The 24,952-nt window shown below is 52.0% G+C and overlaps 1 protein-coding gene across 3 annotated transcripts in view; it reads left to right on the top strand.

The window, feature by feature from the left end:
• Positions 1–24,952, top strand: part of samd11 (sterile alpha motif domain containing 11) — a 100,353-nt gene that overhangs the window by 9,886 nt on the left and 65,515 nt on the right. Inside the window, exons 2-3 of one of the 3 annotated variants that reach the window (XM_069183613.1) lie at positions 11,118–11,736; positions 13,668–13,759. In XM_069183613.1, coding sequence (XP_069039714.1) covers positions 11,286–11,736; positions 13,668–13,759 — 543 coding nt within the window. In that variant the 5' untranslated portion in view covers positions 11,118–11,285. Of the gene's footprint in view, positions 1–10,387; positions 11,737–13,667; positions 13,760–24,952 lie in introns of those variants that run through there. The other 2 variants (XM_015336986.2, XM_006641992.3) reach the window with 2 other exon arrangements.

The raw sequence follows: 24,952 nt of genomic DNA, 5'->3' as shown, positions 1-24,952 counted from the left end.
AGCCGGGAGATCAGGGATTTCTTCTTTCTACAGTGAATTTAACCCCTTGCAGAAGAGAGCGAAATCCTGCGGTTGGAGTAGTTAGGGGGAAGATAAGCAGGTACTTTCGTCCTACTTAATGGGTGTGACTAGAAAAGAAGCTTTGTTGACTGGAGCTCAGATATATGCTGAATGAGGAAGCCGCAGCTCACGGGAGATGCAGGATGTGAGTCTCCTGTTATCCGTGCGTGTCTTCGGTTTGTAGAACCGGCGTGTGTTTTATCCTGACGCTCTTTCTGTTCATTGTGTACTGCACTAACTGCTAAGCCAGCGTCTTGTGAACTGGCCCAGTGCACAGACGGGATGGGTTAACCACAAGCGTCACTAATTGCAATTAAAGAGTAATTAATTCCCCCACCTCCGCCACTGCCCGGGGCACTTGTGTTCCTCGCTGCCTGTTCTGGGTCTTTTAAAGAGATTGGATTGTTCAGGCTGATCCAAGCGCGCTTTAAAAGAGTACCGCCGCACAGGTGAGCTGCGCCAGTCTCAGGTAAGGGCTCCTGAAAGTCTGCTGTTTCAACACATGGTGCTGTGTGTACCATTCTGTGCTGCACAAACACAGAGCGCTGTCCTAGTTCTGGACACAGAAATGCAGTGTCAATCACTGTGATGATTTTCCACTGTACTAAGCGAATGAATACTCTACCAATGGGGTATTCGTCGCAGAATGCCTAACTAGGGTTACATTCAAAGCCCCTGCATTCCTGTTTCCTCTTTCTACCATCTTGTATAACCCTGGTGTTGTGTTCTGGGAGGACTCATTCAAAAGTGTTGCATTGCTGTGTAGTCCACTAATAATTTCAATTTCAAGGTGCTCCTGTTAACCAATTCTTCAGTCAAACCCGTAGAAGGAGCCACTGTCGATCCCAGGAATGTCCAGCAGTCCAGACCATCAGGGGCTGGTGTGTCTGCACGTTCATACCTGCTCGGCTCTTCACGAGCTAAACCTGCTGGTTACTCGCTTAACTAGGCCGATACAACAGCTTCTCCCAGACCTGGGATGCTTCCTCACAGAGACCTAGGAAACCAGCAGAAGTACCGACCCTCTGTGACCAGAATAGGTCAGGTTTTGCAGTAAGTAAGGTTGTGCTTTGGACTCGTTTAACTAGGTTCTGGAATTGGCCTCTGTGGAGAGTCACTGCTGCACTCCTTTGTTGAAGCTGAAAATACACTGAGTGGTTTTTGGTTTGTTGTACTCATTGGAAAGTCTGCGCTAGTCTTCTGGATGCTTTGTAAATAGTTCAGCTTAATAGGCTTGCGCAGTTCTTCTTGTTTTCCAGTTAGGTTTTGACAGAGGGGGTGGCTTTTGGCTCCGCGAGTCTGGGCCGCGGCGCAGATAATGAATCTCATGAAAAATGAATCGAGGAAGTGATAAGAGTGGTAATAATTTATGTTCCTACCGCTGTCTCTCGCTGGCGCGATGGGAAATTTGTGCCAATAACTCCCACGAACTCGGAGAGGCGTGCAATCTTTTATTGCACAAATTATTAACGACCTGGAAGGAAGAGGAAGGAAGACACAGGCCGCCTCTGGAATGGGACGAGGGCTCCCGGCACTTTATTTCCTCGCGCTCTGGCTCTGGCTGGGAGGCCCTCCTCTCTGGAGTTCACGGCAGGGGCTTCACTGGCCGGGATGTGGCCTGATGAAAGTCTACATTACAGCCCTCGACGGATCTTCGTTATGGTGAGATCGAATGAGCTCGGATGAAAGGCAGGGCCCTCCACAGCTCTGTGTTCCCCCGCGGGAAACCAGGGACTGAGGTGGACGGGTTTGGCAGACGTCTGCTCTTTATCGTGCATGTCTTGGAACTAACAGAGAAAGGCAAAAACCCGCCACAGCACCTTGATGCCATAACGCAGTCACCCCAAACAGAAGTGCCACACGCTGTGTACGAAATAACACTCTTTACTGACTTAACACAGAGTCCAAACATCGGTTTCCCTCACGCCTGCACCGGAGTCTCCTGGAAAACTCCCTGTTTCTCTGAGGGCAGGTGGTCCTCCAGTGTTGGGTCTCGAAGCCTGTCTGTGTTAAGGCCACACCGTTACCCCATGGGGGGATCAGCGTTCATACAGCATGTCGATTTTAACATGCAGATGTTTTTTTTCCGGTGCAGCGTGTAGTGTAGTCACCATAATCGCAAATGTGATCGTCACAGTCATCGCCATCATCATCACCTTCGCCTCAGAAACTGCCGAGGTGGGAAATCGTGTAGTCAGATTGTGCCCTCAGCCCACCAGGAAACCAGTAATGTGGAAATGAAGACCTGTGTGTCCCGCAGTGACAGTGACACGTCCCGTTCTGAGTACAGAGCTGTAGAGCACCCCGCTGGAAAGCACTTAAACCATCTCTTCCTTCTGAACAGTGATTTCAGGTTCACAGAGCAGAGAATCAGCCGCTGCCTGGAAGTTCTTGCCCCTCCAAGATCCTCATACAAGCCCTGGACGTCGCTTGAGAAGGAGCCTTTGGGTTGTCGGGCAGCAGATCCTTAGAAAGTTGATAAGAGATCACTTTATTGGCCAAATAGAATTTCTTGTATTGGGAATTTGTCTTTTCGCAGACCCAAACTTGCTCTTCATGAGACACACAGACAGGGAGAGGAGAAGATGGGGGTCAGAGCGCAGGGTCAGCCATTTATACAGCGCCCCAGGAGCAGCTGGGGTTAAGGGCCTTGCTCAGGGGCCCAACAGAGTAGGATTCCTCTGCCGGCCGCAGAATACGAACCGGCAACCTTCCAGCCACAGGCGCAGATCCTGAGCCACAGGGCCACCACACCGCCCCGTGTGGTGGCTCTGTGGCTCAGGATCTGCGAGTTGCGTCGGACAGCATATCCTTAGGAAAACGATTCTGAGTTGTGTTGGGCGTCCCAGTTGTACTAACTGCAGCCTGTTCTCTGGATGTCGGCTGGAATATCTGTTGACGTGCCTCTCGTTTCTCTGTGGTGGGAACTCTTACAGTGACGATGACGAACAAAAGCAGGGCTGGCCCGTATCATCCCAGTTTGTTTCAGAAAGTATGCGCACTAGTCAGCCCTTCCACTGAACTGACTGACCCGGGGGGCGTTAACTGTTTCACTTGTGTGACATTGGATGCAGAATGACTTTGTTTACGAAATGCATGCAAACGAGCACCAAACCCTGCTGTTACCTGTTCGCTCAGGCGCCCTCTTAATAGATCACGGAAAACCCACGCGAAGCGTTCAGGGGAGGAGTCGTCCGGGGAGCGGAGGTGGACGCCCTTGTCGCGGAGCTGCGCGGGCAGGAATGGGCTGGTGGCCGGACGGCGGCTGTGCGGCTTCTCTACAGGCCGGTGTCCCGGGTGGAGCTTAAGTGCTTCATCAGACCTGTGCCTCTCCTCCCCCCCGCCCTCTCCCCAGCGGCGGCGTGTGCCGGCCGCTCAGTTGTGCACCACAGGCGCCGGTGGAGGGGGGGGGCAGGGGGGGGCAGCCGCTCCGATTCCGGCGGCCGGCGCTGACAGCTGCAGACGCTGGTCTACCAGGACTCTCCTCCGGGGCCCCCGGCTGGCTTGCCTGTCCGGCGGGGGAGATAAATCGTGCTCGGAACAGCCGCCGCCGCCGCCGCCGGGGATCAGAGCCCAGGCGCTCGCCCCTTCAGATCCGCGGGGGGGCGGCGGGGCTGTGCCAGCCTGCAGTCACACCCCGGGCTCCGCGTCCTCCTTCGCTGTTGTACACGCGTGCACACCTCTCGTCTCGCCGTGTTTTTAAAGGCGTGAGGCGAGGCGCGACCAGTCGGCTGTGCGCGGCTCTCCCAGTGCCCGCGGTCCTGGGCGCTCCTGGCTCTCTGTCGGGGTCGCGTCGCGTGTGCCGCCGGACAGGCGGGCGGTGTGGGACTGTGGAAGGACCGTGTATTAAACCTGGGTGGGCTGGGCTGGGCTGGGCCGTGCCTCGGCTCAGCTGCGGGTAAATCTTTGTACTTGGAAGTGGGACTCGAGCAGTGCTCTGCGTGTTGCGTCTCACGGTTGTGTCCTCCTTGTCTACACACACACACACGGTTGTGTCCTCCTTGTCTACACACACACACACGGTTGTGAAGTAGCGCTGGAAGAGGAGTCGGGTCGGCAGTGCTCCCGAGCTCAGACTCCCCGGCAGGAGACGATGGACCCCCCCAAAAAAAAAACAAACATAGCAAAATGCGAATATTTAAGCGTTTTTTTGTTGTTGTTTGGAGGAAAGAGTTAATTAGTCCTACTGTGTCTCTGCAAGTGTCTGACCGTGGAAAAAAAACCGAGGGGGGGTGGGAGGCGCTGCTTTTTCCAGCATGGATATACATTTTACAGCTCATGTCTGAAAGGCTGGCTCCGGGCTCTAGGGGTGGGCTCTCGCTCTCTGATGGTTTTCCAGCGAGTATTTGTCAGGTCAGAGTCTGCACCGCCCGGCGGTCTCCTCTCCTCTCTCCTCGGGTTATTTATTACCTCTCTGCCCCGGCGGCAGCGCTGCGGCTCCGGGGCCGCTGCCAGCCGCGGAGCGGAGGCGGGGTGGCCGTCAGGGGGGTTCTCTACGGCCGACGAGAAAGAAAAAAAACAGCCCCGCCACAAGTGCGGGGAAAAAACCCGACCCGGGTCTTCATCCGAGGAGCTGCTTCTCGGAGCGATTGCAGGGCGGTGGTGTATAAATGTAGATTTGAGCGTCTGGTAATAAATTAGCTTCAAATACGAGAATGTATGGGTTATGATAGCTGTTCGCTGTAAGGAGTTCCTTATAGTTTAGAAACTACTGTGAGCTGACTGGATGGTAGTTTCTTTTAACTGCACAAGAGTCTTGGTATAAAAGCATGGCCTAAGATGGAGTTCGGGATAATACAATTTCCAGTTTTGTCACAGTTCTGCTCAATAATAATAACTTTTTCAGTATTTCAGTTGAACATGTAATTGAAGCACGTTTACAGAACTTCGAAGATTTACTTGTAGCCCGTACCTTTAGCTTGGCTGTGTTCTCAGGGGTCACCTGGGCTAAAAAATGATTTAAATTTATTTAACTGTGTGTTTCAGTGATATGTAGGTTTATTTTTTACCTACGTCATGGTGAAAAGTTTTTTTTACTGGTGCTGGGCGGCGTGTGGGGGTGTTCAGATTCGCTGATTCTTTTTCGAGGCAGAAATGAGAGGCTTGTGGCGCCCTGAGGAAGAGGAAGAGCAGGAGGAGGGGGGTGGTGGCGCGATGCTGGCTCTGGCCGCCTGGCGAGACGTCCCCACGATGGAAAACCAGCCGCGGCGGCAGCGCCCTGCGCGGCCCCTCGCTCGCCCGCCGGGCCGCCCCGGCGCCCTGGGGAACCCCTCCCCTGCGCCAGGCTCCGCGGGAGTTCCCTGACGGGAACAGATTCGTCACGCCGCTCCGCGCCGCGGCGGCGTGCCGGGGGCGTTCGGGGGCCGGGGTATCCCCTCCAGGGGAATCCGTCACAGCTGTCTCCCCGGCCCGGCCTGCGAGGCGCTGGCGCACACAGCTGCTCTGCAGCTCCTCTTCCTGCTCGGTCCTTCCTGGCCCGGCGCTCAGCGGGGGGTGGGGGGGGGGTACCTGCGAGGCTACTTCCTCCAGCCCAGCTGCCCGCCCCCGCCCCCCGACTCTGCTCCCCCGAGTCGTATGACCCTCTTCATATCTCGCTGTCGCTTTCTTCCTTTGAGATTGTCAGCCTTTCGTTTCCACGGTTTGAGCCACGCTGGAGTTTCGGCTCCCCTGGCCGGCGTCCTCCGCCTCAGGGAGACCAGGGCCTGGAAGATGAGAGATAAGGGGTGTCGTCTGCCTCTCGGGGTCTGCAGGTCGGAATCACTGGGAACGCTTTTCAACTTTTGACCACGTGTTTTATTCTTAAATGGGGATTTTCTTTCGGCCGAGCCGAATTGGAATTGAACGGAGGGTATTTTTTTGGCTGCAGAGACGTTTTCCTCTGTTTCCTTCCTTACTGGTCGTGGTGACATTATGGGTGACCTTCCTAACCCTACGGGGAGCAGAGCCAGACCTTTAGAGCCTGTCAGGAAAGGTGCAGAGCTTTCTGAAATGTCACGGTGGTGAAAGCGATAGACTCTTTCATTCTTCTCGCAAAGACTGAAAGCTGTAAGATTATTTAGCTCCGGGATAGTTAAGACAAATACAAACAACATCAAAACGTTGCATCTAGCTGCATCAAAATGGAATCAAGGGCAGTTTCTTATAGTCGGTACACTGATATTTTATTGACCAGTCATAATATAGGGAAATTCACCGTGCAAATCCCCATTTGCCATCAACAGAATTGGTCAGCCGAGGAAGGTTCTTGGGGTCTTGGGTTCATGTGTGGTCACAGCTGGAAGCAGTGACTCTGCCCCTTTCTTCTCCTGGAGCCTGTTCACCGGTCTCCGAGCCCTGGGTACCGCACCCCGCCCCAGCTCCTCCCACACGCGCTCACACTGGGCCTTGAGGCTCGGCGCGTCTCGGAAGGCAGCTGGGGTTCCTCGAGCAGCACCGGGGCAGGTGCTGTCCCGCAGGAGTGGCGTCGCGACAGGATGGGCCTGCAGGAAGGGCAGCCAGGGGGCGTCCCGGGACCCGGGATGGTCAGGCTGCCATCACTCACTACCAGCCGGGCTCTGTAGCAACCAAACACTCCTACCCAGACCCTCAGACGTGGACCTTCCACTGAACGGTCACCTGCACGTAACAGACGGTGTTCATTCTGCGTGTCTGTGCCACACTCACAAAATCTTGGTCCATTGTGAAAGAGGACTGGGCTCTGTCATGGCACAGAACTGCGTCCCCTTCTCCTGGCTGTGCTGTGGACAGAGGCCCTGTGGTGCTCTGCAGCAGTGAGCGGGACAGTGACGCGCGTGCTTTGCTGTTCCTAGTGCAGTCCTGCAATGTAAGTAAAGTCCTTGCCTGGTCACAAAAAAAAAAATCACACAGCAGTGGACAAAACGTGAGCAGGGTTCAGGGCCCTCATGGGTCCCTGTGAGGATTTTTTTTTATTTAAGATGGTTTTCACATCCTCATGCACTAACAGCACCAAGAGGAGAATAGATTGTTTCAATTGTGCTGATGGAGCGTGTTGTGTGAACCAAGTCAGAACTTAACATCACCCTCCCATATATTTTAACTGTCTTTGCGTCCCGAGGGAGCACGGCTGTTTCTTTCAGCACTAGGGTCTGATGGGGGCTTAAGTGGCCGGTGTGTGATGAAGGCGACTGGCTGGCAAAACCGATGGGAGTTCAAAGATGCCCAACATAACTGTCCTTCACGTCTGTGCTGCCCTGTCTGCTGTGAGAGTCTTCACTTCTGCTGGGTGCTGGTTTTCTCTCTCCTCGTTCGGGAGTCGCGCTGGACTCTTCTTTGTCATTCGGCGATGGGGAATTAACTGTTTTTAAAGTGTGGCTTGAGTCCAAGCAGCTGTAAAGCAGAAGGCCAAAACCTTCATGTTAGCAAGTCCAAACGTGAGCCTTCTGTCTCTCCAGGCCAAAGCTCATCTCTTCTGTAATCTTCTAGACTGTTCTGTGCACAGCACTCTGACCCATCTCAGGGTTAGGTCACGCTATGCTGGTGCCCATTTGTGGCCGGACTGGAGCATCTGGTTCAGGTCTCTGCTCCAGCAGCAGGGCTGGTTCGGGTCTCGGTCGTCTCCCCACAATGTACGGTCATGGTCTCATAGAGGTAAGCCGCCAGTATTTTGAGTCCAGTGTGAGCAAGCTTCAGCCACACTCTCCTGCAGACTGCAGTGACATAGACGCTGTAATCCTGGCCTGTTGTTTTTGTTGTCGTCTTTTGACTTGGCCGTCCTGGCGTTATCTCCATAAAGTGGCATAATACGCTTTCATTTTTATTTTATTTGCCACGAATTGACAGGCCGTACCCCGTACGTACTTTGCCGCTGCTACAGAAAATCCATTTTGTTTCCTCTCTTCTCTTATTAAGACTGACACCACAGGGGTATTCCTAATGCCTGAATAACCGGACCTGTCAAGTGAGGGAATAGGGATACGTTCTGGGGCCACTGTCTGACAGCGCAGTCGGCACCAATTCCCGAGCTTCGAGGAGAGGCGGAGAGGGGGCTGACCGCTTGTCCCTAACGGGCCCTCTTCGTTTCTGCTTCCCTTTTCGCCCTCCTCCTGTCCCTTCTCCTTTTCCTCGCGCTCCCTCCGTGCCCAGCTTGGGCGAAGAGGCCAGTCCGGCGCGCGCAGCAGCGAGGCCGAGGGGAGGGATGCAGACGCACGTGGCCGTGGACGCCTGTCACGGCGGTTTGGGGCCGCGGGCCGCAGGGGTGTCCGTCCTGCGCTGCCGCTCACCGGCTCCGCACGCGCCAGCCAGAACGCCTCCTCACGCTTCTCCCCTTCTTATCTGTTGTCCACCTGGAGGAGCATTCAGTTCCTAAAAAAACAAAAAAACAGATCTTAATAGTTCTCATAGCTCTTACACCAGCTCAGATGAGCGAGGAGAAAAATGAAGGTTAGTTTTGGAATAATTGGAATTTCCCACTAAGACAAGATTTATTTAGCCCTTTTATTTCCCATATCTTTTCTTTGATTAACTGTTTTCCAAGCTAATAGTTTAAAAATGGATTTTTTTTTTCTTTTAAGGCTGCTTACCACCTTTAATCGCATTTTAAACGATTTTAACTCGGAGGTAAAGACTTCCACACCATGTGGGGTCTGATGTGATTTTCTTTCAGTATTCGAATCAATCTGGGGCGCGGCTGAAGTGAGCTCTGTCTTGGGCTTCCGGGTCAAGATGCACAATTTCTAAAAGCATGTCGTGTTTCAGCTCGGTTTGAAAATGGTTCAGCTTCTCGCTTGAAATGAAGCAGTTAAGGACCATGTTGTATCCCAGGGAGGAAAAAAATCCATCCCAAGAGACGTTAAGAAAAGCTTTGAGATTTTCTGTTTGCGATAAATTATGTGAAAGAGAAAACATGCAAGTTGTGTTCTGCGTTTGAAATAACCTTGGGACAAAATGTTGAAAACCAAGTCTTTGGCTCAAACGCCTAGAATAATATTCACATATTACACTGTAATGCTGGAGGATACTGTAACAAATGAAACAGATTTAAGAAGGGGACGTGGTGACACTTGCATATTCGGAAAGGCTAATGTTGTACCTGTATGTCTGTAAAGTTTACAGATTTAGAACAGAGGTACTGCAGAACGTATACTGATGCAGAAGAAGTTATGGTTGTAATTGTCCTGATGCAGAAAGGGGGTACTGCAGTAATTGTCCTGATGCAGAAAGGGGGTACAGCAGTACTTGTCCTGATGCAGAAAGGGGGTACTGCAGTAATTGTCCTGATGCAGAAAGGGGGTACTGCAGTACTTGTCCTGATGCAGAAAGGGGGACTGCAGTGGTTTTACTGATTCGGTCAAAGCTTGGCCGCTTCTGTTGTCCTGTGTCAGCTGAACTGTGAACAGCGCTGAGTGACTCCACATGTATTTCTTTAGGGAGCCCAGTTATCGTTTTAGTGCCTTGAAGGGCAGCTGGTGCTTCACCCGTTTGTCCTGCATATGAGCTCCATCTGGCCCTTCATTTAAACCCCCGGACCCCGTGTCAGAGAACCCGGAGATGGAAACCGCGGGCACTGCCTTGCCCCTCGGCTAACTGCGTCGCCCTTGTGACGCCCCGGGGTTATAGATCAGGTGTGGGGAAAAACTCCTTGCGGCTTTGAGTGGACTGGGCGGCCAGGGGTCCGGGGGGGGGGGGGGGGGGGTCATCTGAAGAGTTAGAAAACCCCCATCTCCTCTCAGCCCCGTTTCAACCGGCCGGAACCGTCCCGGGACGGTGTTCCGAGGCAGGAGGGGGTGGGGGCAGGGTGCCGCTGGGCTGGGAGTCCCGCTTTCGCTCTGGGGTGTTGTGAAGGTGTGCGCCGCTGGGCACGGACTGGCACGGCACGACGTGTAAGCCCTTCCCGGGAATAAGCAGCTTTCTGCCGGTGGGGGCGGGAAACGGAGACTCTCCCCTGCGGGACTCCAAACGAGTCGAGTCTCCAGACTCCCCTACATGTGCTGAAAATGCACAGGTACGCACTGAAGTCGATTGTTTTCTTTATTATTTATTTGGACTAAAGCTGGTTGGTTCATGCCCTAATAATAATAATAATAATAATAATAATAATAAAGAACCGTTCCCTTTAAGTTTCTCGCTTCCGATCTCGATGAATAAAGTCGAAACGGGGGAAGTTTTGAAAACCCTTCAGCCGGGACAAGACGCGTCTCCTGCCGGCTCGTCCTGTTTTGTCCCCCCCACACACACACCCCCGCGTGTCGAGAAGGTGGGGTAACCCGACGCCGCTAGCGGGGTGCTCAGTCCGGGAGCCCTGCGCGCTCGGCCGTCGCGGTACCCCTTGCGCCGCTCCCGCGCCCGCCAAGCCTGCGCTGGTTAAATGGGCCAAGTTAGAGAGCGGCGGAGAGCGGAGCGGGTTTGGTCTGGGTCTCTGAACTAAAGCGTGACTTCAGAGAGATATACAGGGTTAAAAAAACAAAACGAGCAAACATCCCACCAGTACCAGATATCTTCTCGAGATTAAATAAGGAACGTGAAAAGGGAGGGGGGGAGAAGGAGGGGGGGGGGATTTTGTGATACACCTCCGGGAAGGAGAAAGATAACTTTTGTAAGAATTATTGGTGAAGCTTTTTCATTGCTTTCTGTGACAGTACGAAACGGTGCACAAGGCAGGCGCCGTGAAGCGCTCTACCCCGGTAGCAGCCCTTATAATTAAAAGTTGACTCGTGTGTGGAAGTAACCGGAGTTGAGTGAGCCCGGTGAGCCGGACAACTGACAGCTCGCAATCAGAACTAGTGGCCGAGTCCGCTCATTTACAAAAAAAGAAAGAAAGAAAGAAGAAAAAAACCCACAGAACGGGGTATCAGTTCGAAAAATCCTCTCCAGTCCCAGAGCTAGGTCGATGCGGGATCAATAAGCATTTTGACCAACATAATGTCTACGGCTGCAGAGATATCGCCACGATGTCAGGTATTAGGTGTTGCGAGAGTCAGATTAGCTGTGGGCAGGAGCGCGGCGCAGCTGTGAGCCCCCTGCGAGGAGCCGAACCTGGAGAGCGCCGGGGTCTCCGGCATGGCACGCTGTTCCTGAACTTGGACGCTCTGCTGTCACAGGGCGCCGTCGACACTGACACGGGAGGCCGGCGCCGAGCTCAAAAGTGGCGCGTCTGGGAGCCGGGGACGGACGAACTCCGCAGGGCGCACCAGAGGCAAGTTGGAGGGGAGCCGGGGGAGCTCCTGAGCGCCTGTCGCCGGCGCGCCGCTCTCGCCGCTCTCGCTAACATGCCCGCTATCAAGAAGGAGAGGCTGGAGGGGGAGGAGATGGCACTGGCCGCCTTCAACCAGCCCGAGTACCTGGCCCCTTTAAACGCCGCCGCGATGCCCGTGGTGACCCCCCATCCGCCGCCTTACGACCAGATTTTCGCCCACCACCGGGCTTACTTGATGCACGAGGCGGCGCTGCAGAACCCCCCCTTCCACGGGCACCCCGAGGACCTGGTGCTGGAGAGGTTCTCCTCCATCCCGGACTTCCAGCCGTTCTTCGACAACGGGGAGCCCTGCATCGAGGTGGAGTGCGGGGAGAACAAGGCGCTGCTGTACATCAGCAAGCTGTGCCAGGGCAGCAAGGGCCCGTCCATCAAGTACCGCGGCGAGTGGCTGACCCCCAACGAGTTCCAGTTCGTCAGCGGCCGGGAGACGGCCAAGGACTGGAAGCGCAGTATCAGGCACAAAGGTACAGGCAGGCGGCTCGCTCGGGCTCGGGGAGCTGCGAGGAGCGAGGAGGGGAGGAGGTGGCGGCGGTGCTCGTGGAGTTTGAGGTGGTGGTGTGGAGTGGAGTGGAGTGGAGGGGAGGGGAGGCTGGGAGGCGGGGGGGGGGTGCGCATCAGCCGCCGCGCGTCTCCCACTCGGGCGACGGGTCCGGCCAACTCCTGGGCTCTTCTCGGCGGGTCCGCTCCGTCGCTGGTCCCCCGCCGCCGCCGCGGCGAGGAGCTCAAGGGTTAGCGCCCAGCCGGCCGGGTGCAGCGCTCAGTTCGGGCGGGGAGAGGCGGAGAGCCGGGGGAGGGAGCGCTCCAGGCGGCTGCACCTTTCCTGTGGGAGCGCGGCGCGTGTGGAGCCCGGAGAGGGGGCGCACGGGGGGCTTCGGGGGTCTCCCCGCGGGAGCGAGGCGCAGGTAGGACAGCCTGCCCTGCTCGCTCCGCGCTGATCGGCGGGAGGGAGCGCCCCCCGAAATTCAGAGGGTCCGCCAGCCCCTTGAGGTTTTCCAAACGCGTGAGCGCGGGTACCGCGGTGCTTCGGAAACTTGGGCTGACTTTGGGACAGCGAGGGGGTCCGTGGAAATAATAAAAATAAAAATAAAAATAAAAACAAATGGAGAAGTACGAGCTGCGATAAAGGAGGACGGCTGCCGGTGGTCGTTGTGTTAGTTCATTCTTGTTCAAACGCGCGGCGGCACTGGGGGACACGGTCCGGAGCCGCAGCCGCCTGCTCGGAAGGGGGGCGGTTTCCACGCGTGAGTCTCCGCGCTGGGCTCGGAGCGAGTGCGGGCGGTCATTCCGGCGAGGCGACAGCGTGACCGGCCCCCCGCGGGCCGAGACGGACAAGCCCCCGCCGAGCGGAGCTGCGCAGACGCGCGTGGTTCGTGTTCGTGTGTGTGTGTGGTTTTTATTTTTGTTCGCCAGCGTCTTTTTTTTTTCTTCGTTTTGTTTGTTTTTGGTTTTAACACAAACAAAAAAAGTGCATTTCTGAGAGCGGAAAGGTTGTGTGACTTTCTTGGGTGTGTGTTTGTGAGGTGGTGGCCCGGGGGGGCGTGTGTGTGTGTGTGTGGGGGGGTTGTGGCGTTGAAACCGAATCCCCGTTTGCACGTACGAGGTTTATTTTTAAAAATGGGAATTTTAACAATTGTGCAGGACTTGCGGTTTTACTCCAGGAAGTCAAGTGAGGGGGTAAGACAGCTGCGTGACTTGCACTAAGTTTCTTTTAAAAAATAAAAGAGGGAGGAGGTGAAAGTGGCAGGCAGGGTCTGATTTCTCGAGCGGTCCCTGTGCTGTGTGCCGGTCGACGCGGCCGGGGGCTGTTAAACGGTTCCCGAGCCGGAAAGGCGCTGGTCGCTGCGCCCCGACTTCGCCTGCCTCTTCCTGGTTCGCTTCTCGAAGACATGTGGAGATGAGAAGCGGGTGCGCAGCGAGCGACCCCCGGGGTCCCGGCCATCACCCAGGGGCAGCGAGTTGGCTCACGGCGCGCCGCGGTGCCAGTCGGCGGCTTTCACGCCCGAGCGAATTTGGGGTGATTTTTTGTTTTTCTCCGTTTTCGTTTTTTTGACGCGCAACCTGCAGACCTCGAAAAGCGAAACCCAAGTGTCTCTGCTGCGTGCTAACTGCGTCTTCCCCTTCCCTGCAGTCCGCGCAGAGGAGGCCCGCTCATGTATTTGCGTGGCAGTTCAAGAGATCGGCTGTCGGCGGGTCGCAGGAGAACGTGTAGACGAGATATGCAATTCTCTGTTTAGCTGCAGACCTGGTTGATTTCCGTTTCCGATTCTAATCTCATTCTAAATTAGGCAGTAATGTATCTCATTACCCCGATGTCACCTGTTCGGATTTCATGTTTTTGTTGTGGTCGTTAGGAGTGTGCCTGCATTGAGGTCCTCTTCTCTTCTTCTCTTTGCAGGGAAAAGTCTGAAGACTCTTATGTCCAAAGGAATCTTACAGGTACATCCTCCAATCTGTGATTGCCCTGGGTGTCGAATTTCGTCTCCAGTGGTAAGATTATTGTTAAGACAGTGTTTAAATCCCTCTTTGTGCCTTGTGGTGCTTTATGGGTTTATACTATTAAATCAGGCCCAAGTAGCAGAGCAGAAAGAAGAAAGAACACCACTTTCCTGGCCAAATAGCTTTGCGTGTCATATTTTGCATTGTGCATCTTTTCAGAAAGAGAAAACACACACACAATGTCCTGCTAGTAGAGTGTAGTCTCTGCTGTGCAAGCAGAACACTGCAAGACTGGAAGGATGTTCAGCCTGGGTTGTGTGGGTCAGTCTGGAAGAGCAGACTTGTGCTGATGTCATTGCCTCCTGTCAGGGAGCAGACCGGGATCTGGGTAGAGGAAACACGTCTGGAGCGCTGGAATGTGGTTTTGGAGCAGCAGAGCTGTTATTAATAAGTATTGGCAATAGCAGTCATCGCATTAATGAATTTGCATCTCCGACTGTCCGGCGTTTGAGCCAGACTGCTGCCCCTGCTACATTAGCACACACCTAATTTGCAGATGAACCTAAAGCCTTGAAAACATAAAAGCAGATCTCATCTGGGCTTTGGGCTTTCAGCATGGAGGCACTATGCAGTTGGAGGCGTGAGGGGAGCAGTGGGGCTTGTCTTGGGCGTATTTCTGTGCGTATCCCTGTGGCTTCCGCGTTCTCGTGGCTGTGCTGTGAAATCAGGGCGAGATGTCTGTCGAGAGTGGTCTGTAGCAGGGACGTTCAGGATAGCAGTTTTGCAAGTTCTGTTTCCTTATAGCACATGTGCCCAAGTGCAGTTTTTTACAATAAGAATCATCATATGGCATCATAACGTTTATTTGACACTGTCCAGTATGTTCGTTCCCTGTTTTTAAAGTTGAGTGAAAGCTGTGTTTATTCACCAGATAAAGTTGGAAAAAAGTGTAATTCAGAGACATGACAGGACCTTCTGTATCCATGATGAACTGGCTGGGTCATTAGCTACTAACTCAGGTGATGGGCTGCCCTGTTTGTTGTACCCTGTTGTATCTTTAAAAGTCAGCTTTCCTGTCCATATAATGAATTATCTGCGACTCATGCTCGTTCAGAAAAAAACATTTCAAGGTTTCTATTTTCAGTTCATAATGCCTGCTGTCTTTCTTCAGAAATCACTCATGAAAGAAATAAAAAGAAAACATGCGTTCTGTCTTGGTGGACATGAAACCATAGAGGCTACAGTTTTGTCAGATTTGGTAACATCCGAAACCTAGCTGGGGAGTGGCGCTGATTGGGCACAAGCTAATTAATCAACACCCATACTATTTCGCTTTGATTGACCACAGCTCTAGTCCGGACCTTAAATTAAAACAGAGCAACAGAAACACTTCTACCACGACCACCCCCATCGGCAGCATCCCAGAACGCGGGCTGTGCCCTCTGAGGAGTGAAATGTGGAGCCTGAATGGCAGACTCGCGGGGCCTCTCTGCAGTGGCTGCCATGGTGAGTTTCTGCCCTCCTGTCACCCTCAGGAGGGGCTGCCACGCCTGTCGTCCTCACAGTGCACATCCCCCCCCCCCACCCCGCCGGGGCTGTGCCTCAGTTCCGTTAAGGCCGCCCCCCCCCCCCGCAGTGCCCAGCTCGGCCCGAGCGCGGTTCCCCCGATTGTCCCGTTCCGCAGCCCACAGTGGAGGGGAGCAACTGGACCGCTAGGAAGTGACCACTGAGGGTGGAAACAAGGGTCTGGACAGGGGGAGTGACCGCTGAGGGTGAAAACAAGGGACTGGACAGGGGGAGTGACCGCTGACGGTGGAAACAAGGGACTGGACAGGGGGAGTGACCGCTGACGGTGGAAACAAGGGACTGGACAGGGGGAGTGACCGCTGAGGGTGGAAACAAGGGACTGGACAGGGGGAGTGACCGCTGACGGTGGAAACAAGGGACTGGACAGGGGGAGTGACTGCTGACGGTGGAAAGAGGCGACCGGACACGAGAAGTGACCGCTGACGGTGGAAAGAGGCGACCGGACACGAGAAGTGACCGCTGAGGTGCATGTCACTCCGGAGCACTGTTCACATGCAGCAGTTAGAGCTGCGGGCTTGGGCCTGTGAAGGTCTGGGGTGATTTGGTTCTTAAGATGGGCTTTTTAACAGCTTTGACATAGAGGCAGCGGTAAAAAACAAACAAACAAACAATGGGCTCACGTGGAAAAAACGAAACAAACTTCCTACGCAGCAAATTCACAGGGCTTTAGTTTTCTCGCAGTAGCAGAACCATAAAAAGCCTTAACGTTCGGTTATAATTTCATGCTAAAGTGAGGCAGATTAAAACAGCGTTGACAGATTCAACCGTTTTGTTCCCATGAGTGGGTTATAGCAGTCAAGCAAAGGCAGAGACGAACAAAACAAAAAAAAAAGGATATCCTGGATCAGTTTGGATATGGTTTCAAATATTTGACATGTTGGAATTGTTTTTAGCTTGACATCTTTTATCGATGTTCTGCTTTCATGGTTAGTTGTACGTCTTAATTTGAGGACATCCGAGTTCGTGCTTACTTTGCACATGATGAGTTCTTCTCCGTTTCTGTCTCGTCGTGAGTGTAGTATTTGATGACCCTTTGCAGTTATACCGCCAGTGCACGGTGATGTTTAATTGCAACTTAAATTTTATGCTTATTTAATGGCTGCTCCTCGCTATACGTTCCTTGTGTTTCATAATTAAATGAGATTATTGCCCTTATGCCCCGGACACACAGGTAATTATGGGTGGATTTTTTTTCTGGTTGTAGCTGTAAACAAGCCCCGCTTCATTAAAATTCATACCTTTATATTATTTTCGGGTTTTTGCATTCCTTAATAAATACTCTGAACTAGAGTTGCTTCGTTGGGTACGGCCTAAAGGTCTTGTTTGTATTCTCGAACCTTTGTGACTCTCTGAATGCTAAAAGGGTGCGTAGTGTACATTTTCTTTATGTGAATATTTCCAACTTAAAACACGGAATGACAAGCATTGGAATGTTTTCTGGAGCACAGTGAGGCTATGCAAAGAAGAGGCGTTTGCATAGCCAAACAATGAAACGGTTTTGTCCCTCTCACCCCTGTGAGGTGAGGCCTGCCATGCGGGACAGGGTGATGAAGACGTCACAACTCCCAGAGCTTTGTCGAAAGAATTGCGTGTAGACACTGGACCTCTGTGTGCTCCGTTGGATGAGCTTGGCCTTCCTTCGCCTCGCTGAAGAGAAAATGAATAATTTCTCGGCCCTACCACGTTTTCCACGGGAGTTTTAAGTGAGCGTTGCTGTAACCCCTCCTCAAACAACACCCTACCACCGCCGCCGGCGCTGCCTCAGTCCCCCGAAACGCGCACACAAGGAGAGGAAGGCCAGAACAGCCGGGGCAAGCAGAGCTGAAACACATCGCCGAGGGTCTTGCCAACCTGCAGCCTGCTTGAGCTGGAGCGAGCCTCTCAGCCCCACACCCGCGCGGCACTGGTGCACAAGTCAGGAGCGCAGCTTGACAGCGGTGCTGCGCAGGGAGGAAACGTGAAATGGAGATGATCCCCGGTGTGTGGCGTTCGGCCATATGACACCGCATGAAACATCAGCGCTGCACATGGGACTACGATATAAAGAACGCTGTTTGAAGTGGAAATGTGAACGGGTCTTGGTTTTTGGCTGTTTTATTTGGACAGACCAGGGTGGGCGCTGCTGAAATGATTTCTGCTCTGCTGTTGAGCCGCCAGAATCGGTGGCCAGAATCCGTTGCAGCAAGTGCTGGAGCAGCTCGTGCCTTGTGCTTGGTTAGATTGTTGTGTGACCGGCAGCTATCGCTTTCATATTGACCTCAGTAATTAACAGCACTCTGGTGTTTCATTTGCTGTGGGCAGTTTAACTTCTGACCGTTTCTCTGTGGTCGTAACGGGATTGTTTGTTTGTTTTGCTGAATTGTTCTTCGAGGTGGCTGCTGGTGGTTCAGTATTCACTGCCGTTCCGTGTAGGCTTAAGCGAGGAGGATGTGTTCTGCTTTCTGCACTTTCTGCCTTTTCCTTCACGGGTTCATGGAGTCGGATGAAGTTTTGTGACTGTTCCTCTGCTTTTTTTCCTGTCACTCGATTTGCCTCCTCCCTCGCTTTCAGTTGCACAATCTCTCCCTTTCCCTTTTTGCTTCTCCCATTCTCTACATTTTCTTTTGTTGCGCTGTCTCCCTTCATCCCTTTCTCTCTGGATCTCTGCCTCCTTCCCCCTCTCCCTCTTTCTTGACCCCCCAGGCCTCCCCCCTCTCCCTCGCTGTCTCTGGAGGTGCAGCTGCAGACGGCGCCCCTGTGAGTTCTCTCTCAACCCACTGCTGGTTTCCTGAGAGGCGGAGAGGAGGAAGAGAGGCTACCACACAGGTCTAGCCTGGCTCAGCTCCGTGTCTTCTCCTCCCCCTGGGCTACAGCAGCACACAGTGACTGACACAGCTGTAACACACACACACACAGTGACTGACACAGCTGTAACACACACACACACAGTGACTGACACAGCTGTAACACACACACACAGTGACTGACACAGCTGTAACACACACACACAGTGACTGACACAGCTGTAACACACACACACAGTGACTGACAGCTGTAACACACACACACACAGTGACTGACACAGCTGTAACACACACACACACAGTGACTGACACAGCTGTAACACACACACACACAGTGACTGACAGCTGTAACACACACACACACAGTGACTGACAGCTGTAACACACACACACACAGTGACTGACAGCTGTAACACACACACAGTGACTGACACAGCTGTAACACACACACACACAGTGACTGACAGCTGTAACACACACACACAGTGACTGACACGGCTGTAACGCACACACACAGTGACTGACACGGCTGTAACGCACACACACACACAGTGACTGACAGCTGTAACGCACACACACAGTGACTGACACAGCTGTAACACACACACACACACAGTGACTGACAGCTGTAACACACACACACACAGTGACTGACACAGCTGTAACACACACACACACAGTGACTGACAGCTGTAACACACACACACACAGTGACTGACAGCTGTAACACACACACACACAGTGACTGACATGGCTGTAACACACACACAGTGACTGACACGGCTGTAACACACACACACACGGTGACTGACACAGCTATATACACACACAGTGACTGCCACAGTTGTAACACACACACACACAGTGACTGCCACAGCTGTACATATGCACAGTGACTGACTCACTCACAGCATACACATGTGTGTAAATACTGTACGTAGTCTTTCATGTGCCTGTGCGTGCAGGGCTGCGGGCTCAGTCTCTTTTCATTGTAGTGTGTTATTTGTTGTCTTTCTGATTTGATCCCTGTGTATAGCAACGCATAATGTGGCGACAGAAGCCAGTGAATTGCAGCCAAGGTTCTTGAGCGTTTAATCTTGCAATCTGCATTTTTCTTAGACCTAGACTTGGATGCAGTATGAATGCAGACGTGAGGCAGGGGGTTGACTGAACTCTTTACAACAAGCATGTTGGCTGGTGCTGAACTTCACTACACCTTCCAGAGCTTTTTGTCTCTAAGTGCTCTGCATTCTTCCAGAGGCTTTTCAGCTGCTCTAAATGGTCCCTACCTGGATGGCTTAAGGGGTTTTCATGCCCGAGAGGAATGGGTTTCAGGGCAGGATAGCCAGGAAGAAATCAGTCGTCTCAGAAAAGACCATTGTTGCCTGTCTGAGGTTCCAAAGCAACTGAAGTTCTTTGGACAGACAATCCAAAAGTGTAACTAGTTGGCAGCAATGAGAATTATGTTGTGTGGTGAGAACCTAATACTGCCCACTAACAGACAGACCTCATTCCAGCTGTCAAGCATGGTGGTGGGAGTACCATGGTACTGTGGATGTGCAGTTGTGTCGGCAGTTTCTGGAGGAGAATGTGATGAATTTCATGAACTGCGTCCGTCTCGCAGCTCTGATGTTTGCCGAACACCGGAGCAGCGAGCCACCGGTGTTCGGGCGATGATTACAATCATAAATAAGTAAATGAGCTGTCACTATGGGGGAGGCCCTGCCTGTACTGCAGCACGAGATGCACAGTAATTGTGTCATTCTTGTGTCACATGCTGCCTCTGGCAAAGCCTCAGCAAATTCTAAAACTTCACCTCCACACAACATAACCTGCCTGCATAATATACAGACTTGTGATAATGTAAATAATTTCTGAATGACAGTGTACAATGTACAATGTATAAAAAATACTGATCATTATCCAGCCATCTCCATGCTTTCTTAAATCAGGATAATACAAGTTAAAAGACTATAGGTGTACCTTACTAGTTGAATATATTCATTACAGTGTTGAATATGTTGAACAGTGTCTGGTGCCTTTGGTTGGCTGAGCCTAAAAGCTGAATCACTTGTTACAAGGGAGTCGGGCTCAGAACGTGGGATTCATGTGAAGGCAATGATGAATTTATTATGCAATAAAAGCCCATTTTAGGAAACAGAAATGTGGTGAAGCCGTTTACAAAATTTGTGAGGCAGAGCATTACCGAAGTGTAAATAAGAAGCTCCGTCAGGGTGGGGGAAGTGGTGAGTGCAAAGCTCATACCGAATATTAGCTGCCTAATGACTCCTGAAACACTCAGGAGTGGCATTCTCGTTGCGCAGAGTCAAATCATTTTAAAAATAATTCAAATGGGGGTAATTAGCCCTTGGGCAAGACAGCCCGCCGGCTGGCTTCTCTTGTTCCGCACACTGAGACACACACAGAGAGATACTGAGGCTTTGAAGGCCTGTTTTATACCATTACAAGAGCCTGTGTGGAAGCCACAGCTCCTCGTTGGGTACAGAAGCCTCCCGGACTGCTTGAAAACAAGCACAGGTGCCGTGAGCTTCAGCGTGCCACACCAGTCATGCTTCTCTTTTCCTGAAAAGTCACAGTGACCAGTGAAAACACCCATCCGTCCGTTATTCCAGGCGCATCCCGCCTCTCTTGCGTGTTGCGAGTTTCGGCTTCCTGGTGTGTGGCAGTAATTGCTCTAATAATTGGCTGTTTTTGATTTCCCCATGAAAGGTGATGGTTAACAATCAGGGGGAATCTATGAGTTCAAAAATGCGTCATCTTTACGACACTGCTGGGCGCAAAAGTCGGGTCACTTGGCTGCTGTCCTGAGGTCACTATGAGTTGTACAATTGCAAGCCAGCTGGGCTGGCATTGTCCTTGCTCAGTACTGCTAGATGTACGAGAGGCCAGGCTGGAGGTGGGTGATGGCAGGGTTTGCTCCTGTCATTTTCTGTGGTTTTGATTGCTGAAGTGGAGTTCTGTCCTCCTTGGCTGGGTCCTTTCATGAACGTTTTAAAATGCAGGTTTGGAATAGAACAGGCACTTCTGGCTCTAAAAGGCTGCTGTGGAGCGTTTTCACATTTAGTATATGTTTGGTTAGAGACTACTTAAAACCTGCATGAAAAAAATAGTCGGAACTTAACCATTTTACTTCTGCGTAATGAATGCCTGTTGCTCTGTCCATCTCTGGTCAGGAAATGACAAAGAGAGCCCCATCAGCAGCTGTCGGGCTCTCACCTGTGCTGCACATCTGGAGTGTTAAGTGCATGCGGTTGTTAATTGTGAATAAATCAATCACGCTTTCCAGTTTGAGAGAGAGAGACAGATAAGTGGGAGGCACTGAAATTTATTTTAAAAGCACACTGTTATTAAGTCTTACACAGCTTCCTCCGAGAGCAGAGTTCCTCTGGAACTGTTCCATCCTCTCTATGCGTCACTGAAAGCAGAAAAGATGGCAGTTTACAGAGATGCACACAGGGAACACTTAGAGGTTCTACTCAGCAGTGATCGTAAGACTTGAGAACCACCCTACATTCACGCTATGATTCCAACTACATTATGAACCACAGATAAACCATACCAATATTTTGTACAGGTAGCTTTTGCATTTCAGCATTACATTCTAATTATTTTTTTTCATTTTGAAACAGTTTGCCCCTGCGTTCCCCTTGCAGCACTTTCTAAAGATTAGTTCACCCCCCGTTTCTGCTTCTGGAGCCCTAATGAAAGCCTACTACCTCTTCCCGAATATTCTCTGCCTGACCAGTACAGATTCTCCCCTGAAACCCAGGAGAAAAGTGTTGTTATTTCAGCGGAAACCGGCTGAGGGAGAGAGGAAATCATGTTCTCCTCCGGGTTGTAAATACCCCTGCTATCTGGTGTCGTTGAAAGAGACAGCAGGTGAGAGGGCTTCCCTCGTTCATCTTGGGGTTTGGGTGAAAAAGAACCTGGCGGTTTGGTTGGTTACAAACTTCCAAGCAGCTCTCAAGTTGACGCGTTTTAAAAAGAATCGTGTTGTCGCTGAGGTAGAGTACGGGAATTGCTGTGCAGTTCGGCTGTCACGGCAGATTGTTAAATCCTTGTATCAATCAGGTATCCACCCTCTGATTGCTGGACTTTGCTGCAGCCCATCTCTTAATTGGACCACTTGAAACAAGTAATTATCAAATGAAATAATTAAGCTGTTAATTCTTTTCTAGCAAGGTCCTGCAGTTGGGAAGGATTGGAAAGGGATGGATTGGGATTAGTGCTGTGCATTAATGTGCTTGAGACACGAAGCATCTGTGTAAAATTGTATAAAAAAAGGACAAATGGATTTGTAGAGCCTTTTATATCATTTGAGCTGTAAGCCTTGGCTTGTTAAATTTTATTAACTGTAGTAAGAGTGCAAGATATGTCCTTTGTCTAGTTTCATTATTTCTTATAACCATAAATTTTATGTCCTATCATTTTAGCTGTAATTAATTTTCTGGAAGCAGGGCTCCTGTTGGATGTGTGCCGCACTATCCCTCAGTATCGAGCATCCTGCTTATTGATTCTCTGTTTTCTTCTTTGAGGTTTTTGTGTTTAAGAAGATGATGAGTTAAACGGCTCTTTGTGATGTGAGTCTTCCATTTTAAAAATAACCCCTGCCACGGCACCGTCGATACTTCTCCATGTCCACACTCCTTGAACGCTTGCTTTTGTGAGGGGCCGTGCCCAGTGTGTGAAAGGGGCACAGTGTTCATACCCGCCAACGCGCTGGGCTTGATGGGCACACTCGCCGCTTGTTGGCTTGCGGCTAGCACGTTTCCCATTAGCATTTTAAGACACGTTTTAATAAGTCGCAGTCTTTGCAAAGCATGCCTCACAGCGTGCACGCTGCCGGCCCCAGCCCAGGGCAGCCGGAGACGCCTGTCAGAGTTGGCTCTGGAGCCCCATGTGCTTTCTGGGAAATGCTCTGGGGGGGGGCACCGTGACGCCTGCTGCTCCGAGCTCCCGGGCCTGAGTACCCTATGCATTGGACCCCCCCACCCCAGGTCCCATCAGCCCCAAGGTGCTGATGCTGCGCTGCTATGGCAACCGCGGAATCTCTCCTCGGGACAGCCGTGGGCCCGCGGCAACAGCATCCTCTCGCTTATCTCTCCCTGCAGTCTGCTGCGCCTGTGAATTAAATGAAATTAGGCTAAATTAGAAAAGAAAACCCGGAAAATTCACAGCGGATTGACGCCATGCCTTTATTCAATCAGAACATGTCAGGCCCCCTCAGCTGGTGCACTGTGATGGAGATCAATGCGACCCAGTACCTCTCGTTGTGGGGGAAGCGTGCACCAACCGCACTCGCTTACAGGAAACCTGACACATATAGGAAACGGACAGAATGCACCTCTCTAATGACAGTCAGTCAATAATTAAAATGCAGCTGGATGGTCACAACCCAGCGCTGTGTGGTCAAGAGTTCCCTCACAGTAACAACAGTAATAATAATTATAATTTTGTAAGCTTTTTGGGAAGCAGTTCACAGAAGTTGTTTTCGGCGGGGCTCTGTAAAATAAAACCTATGTTGATAGGCAGGACAGCTTGGGCAGGCCCTTTGACACACACCCCTGCTGCCCAAAACAAACTGAGAAGGCAGAGCAGTGTATGACTGTATACATCTGCCCTACACTCTGCCTCACCAGGGTAAACTTAATGGATAGGGTACCACCCCAAAGAGGAACTTTTGCTGCACCGTAGAAAGTAATCAAATGATATAATCCATGTAAAAACATAACATCAAGTTTGGAAACAAGAGGAGACCATTCGATACCTGTAGCCCACTTGTCAGCTAGTAACTAATTGTAACTATCTGATCCGAGGGCTAGGCCAGCGGTCTCTTGGTAGAAGCCAGGGCATCAGCTTCAGAAACACCCCATTCTCGATTCTGAATGCCCTTCCCTGTAGTTTCTACTTGGGTCATCTGTTTCACAGATCCGGAAGAGATCCATCTGTCTTCCAGTGTCGTCGGTGCACTTTTATCAAGCCCCTCTCAGTTTGACACTAAAGAAACGCTTTTCCTTGAGCTTGTCAGAGTAGGACATTCCTTTAATCCCAGGAATGTATCCGGTTGCTCTTCACTGAAATGATTCCAGAGCAGTAGTATCTTCTATCTTGGTGTCCCAAATTGAGCACAGTATTCTAAATAAGGTCTTCAGGTTCTTTGGTGGAAGTACTGATTGAGTGTAGGTTGTTTGCCCAGTATTACATTTAAATCCTTGAATTTCCTGCTTTGCCACTTCTGCCTTGTTTGCTCACCCTACTATTTTGGTATCACCTGCACATATAACTGGTCTCCTAACTACCCCAGAACCTAGATCGTGCAGTGGGCGAGAAGCCAACCACACAGCATCTCTGTCCAGTCAGCCCCTTCGTCGGTTTAACTGGTGACAACCCGGGCCCGAACCGGCACGGAGGTCCTCGGTGGTGTGGCAGCAGTGTAGCTGAGCAGAGCGGAGTGGACCCGGCCGGCTGCACAGTCGCGCTGCAGCGGGAGACTCTACCGAGGTGACACGTTTGCTCCGTGCGGGCAGCAGTTAGTGCACTGAGATACTTCATAGGCACAGGGGCGAGATACTCAGAAGAGGACCGTAGTTCACACCTACGCGGTGTGGAGGCACGTAATGGCTTTGGGGTCGCGCTTCTTGCGAACTCCCCCGAGGGGAGTTTGAGGCGTGCGGGGGGGTGTCGGTGTGTCTGGCGTCTCTTGCATTTTTGGGCCACTCCGCGCTCACGTTTTCCACAACGCCTCCACCCCCTGCCCACCCTCGAAAAAGAAAAACATTCAGACCAGACCCCGCTGGCCGCCTCCCCGATGCGAATCGGGCTCTGTAGCGCCGCTACCGGGTCGCCTGACTGC

Source organism: Lepisosteus oculatus, chromosome 25 (genome assembly GCF_040954835.1).
Source record: "Lepisosteus oculatus isolate fLepOcu1 chromosome 25, fLepOcu1.hap2, whole genome shotgun sequence".
Taxonomy (NCBI): domain Eukaryota; kingdom Metazoa; phylum Chordata; class Actinopteri; order Semionotiformes; family Lepisosteidae; genus Lepisosteus; species Lepisosteus oculatus.
The sequence above is the reverse complement of the archived record's forward strand: the minus strand, read 5'-3'. Positions and strand labels throughout refer to the sequence as shown.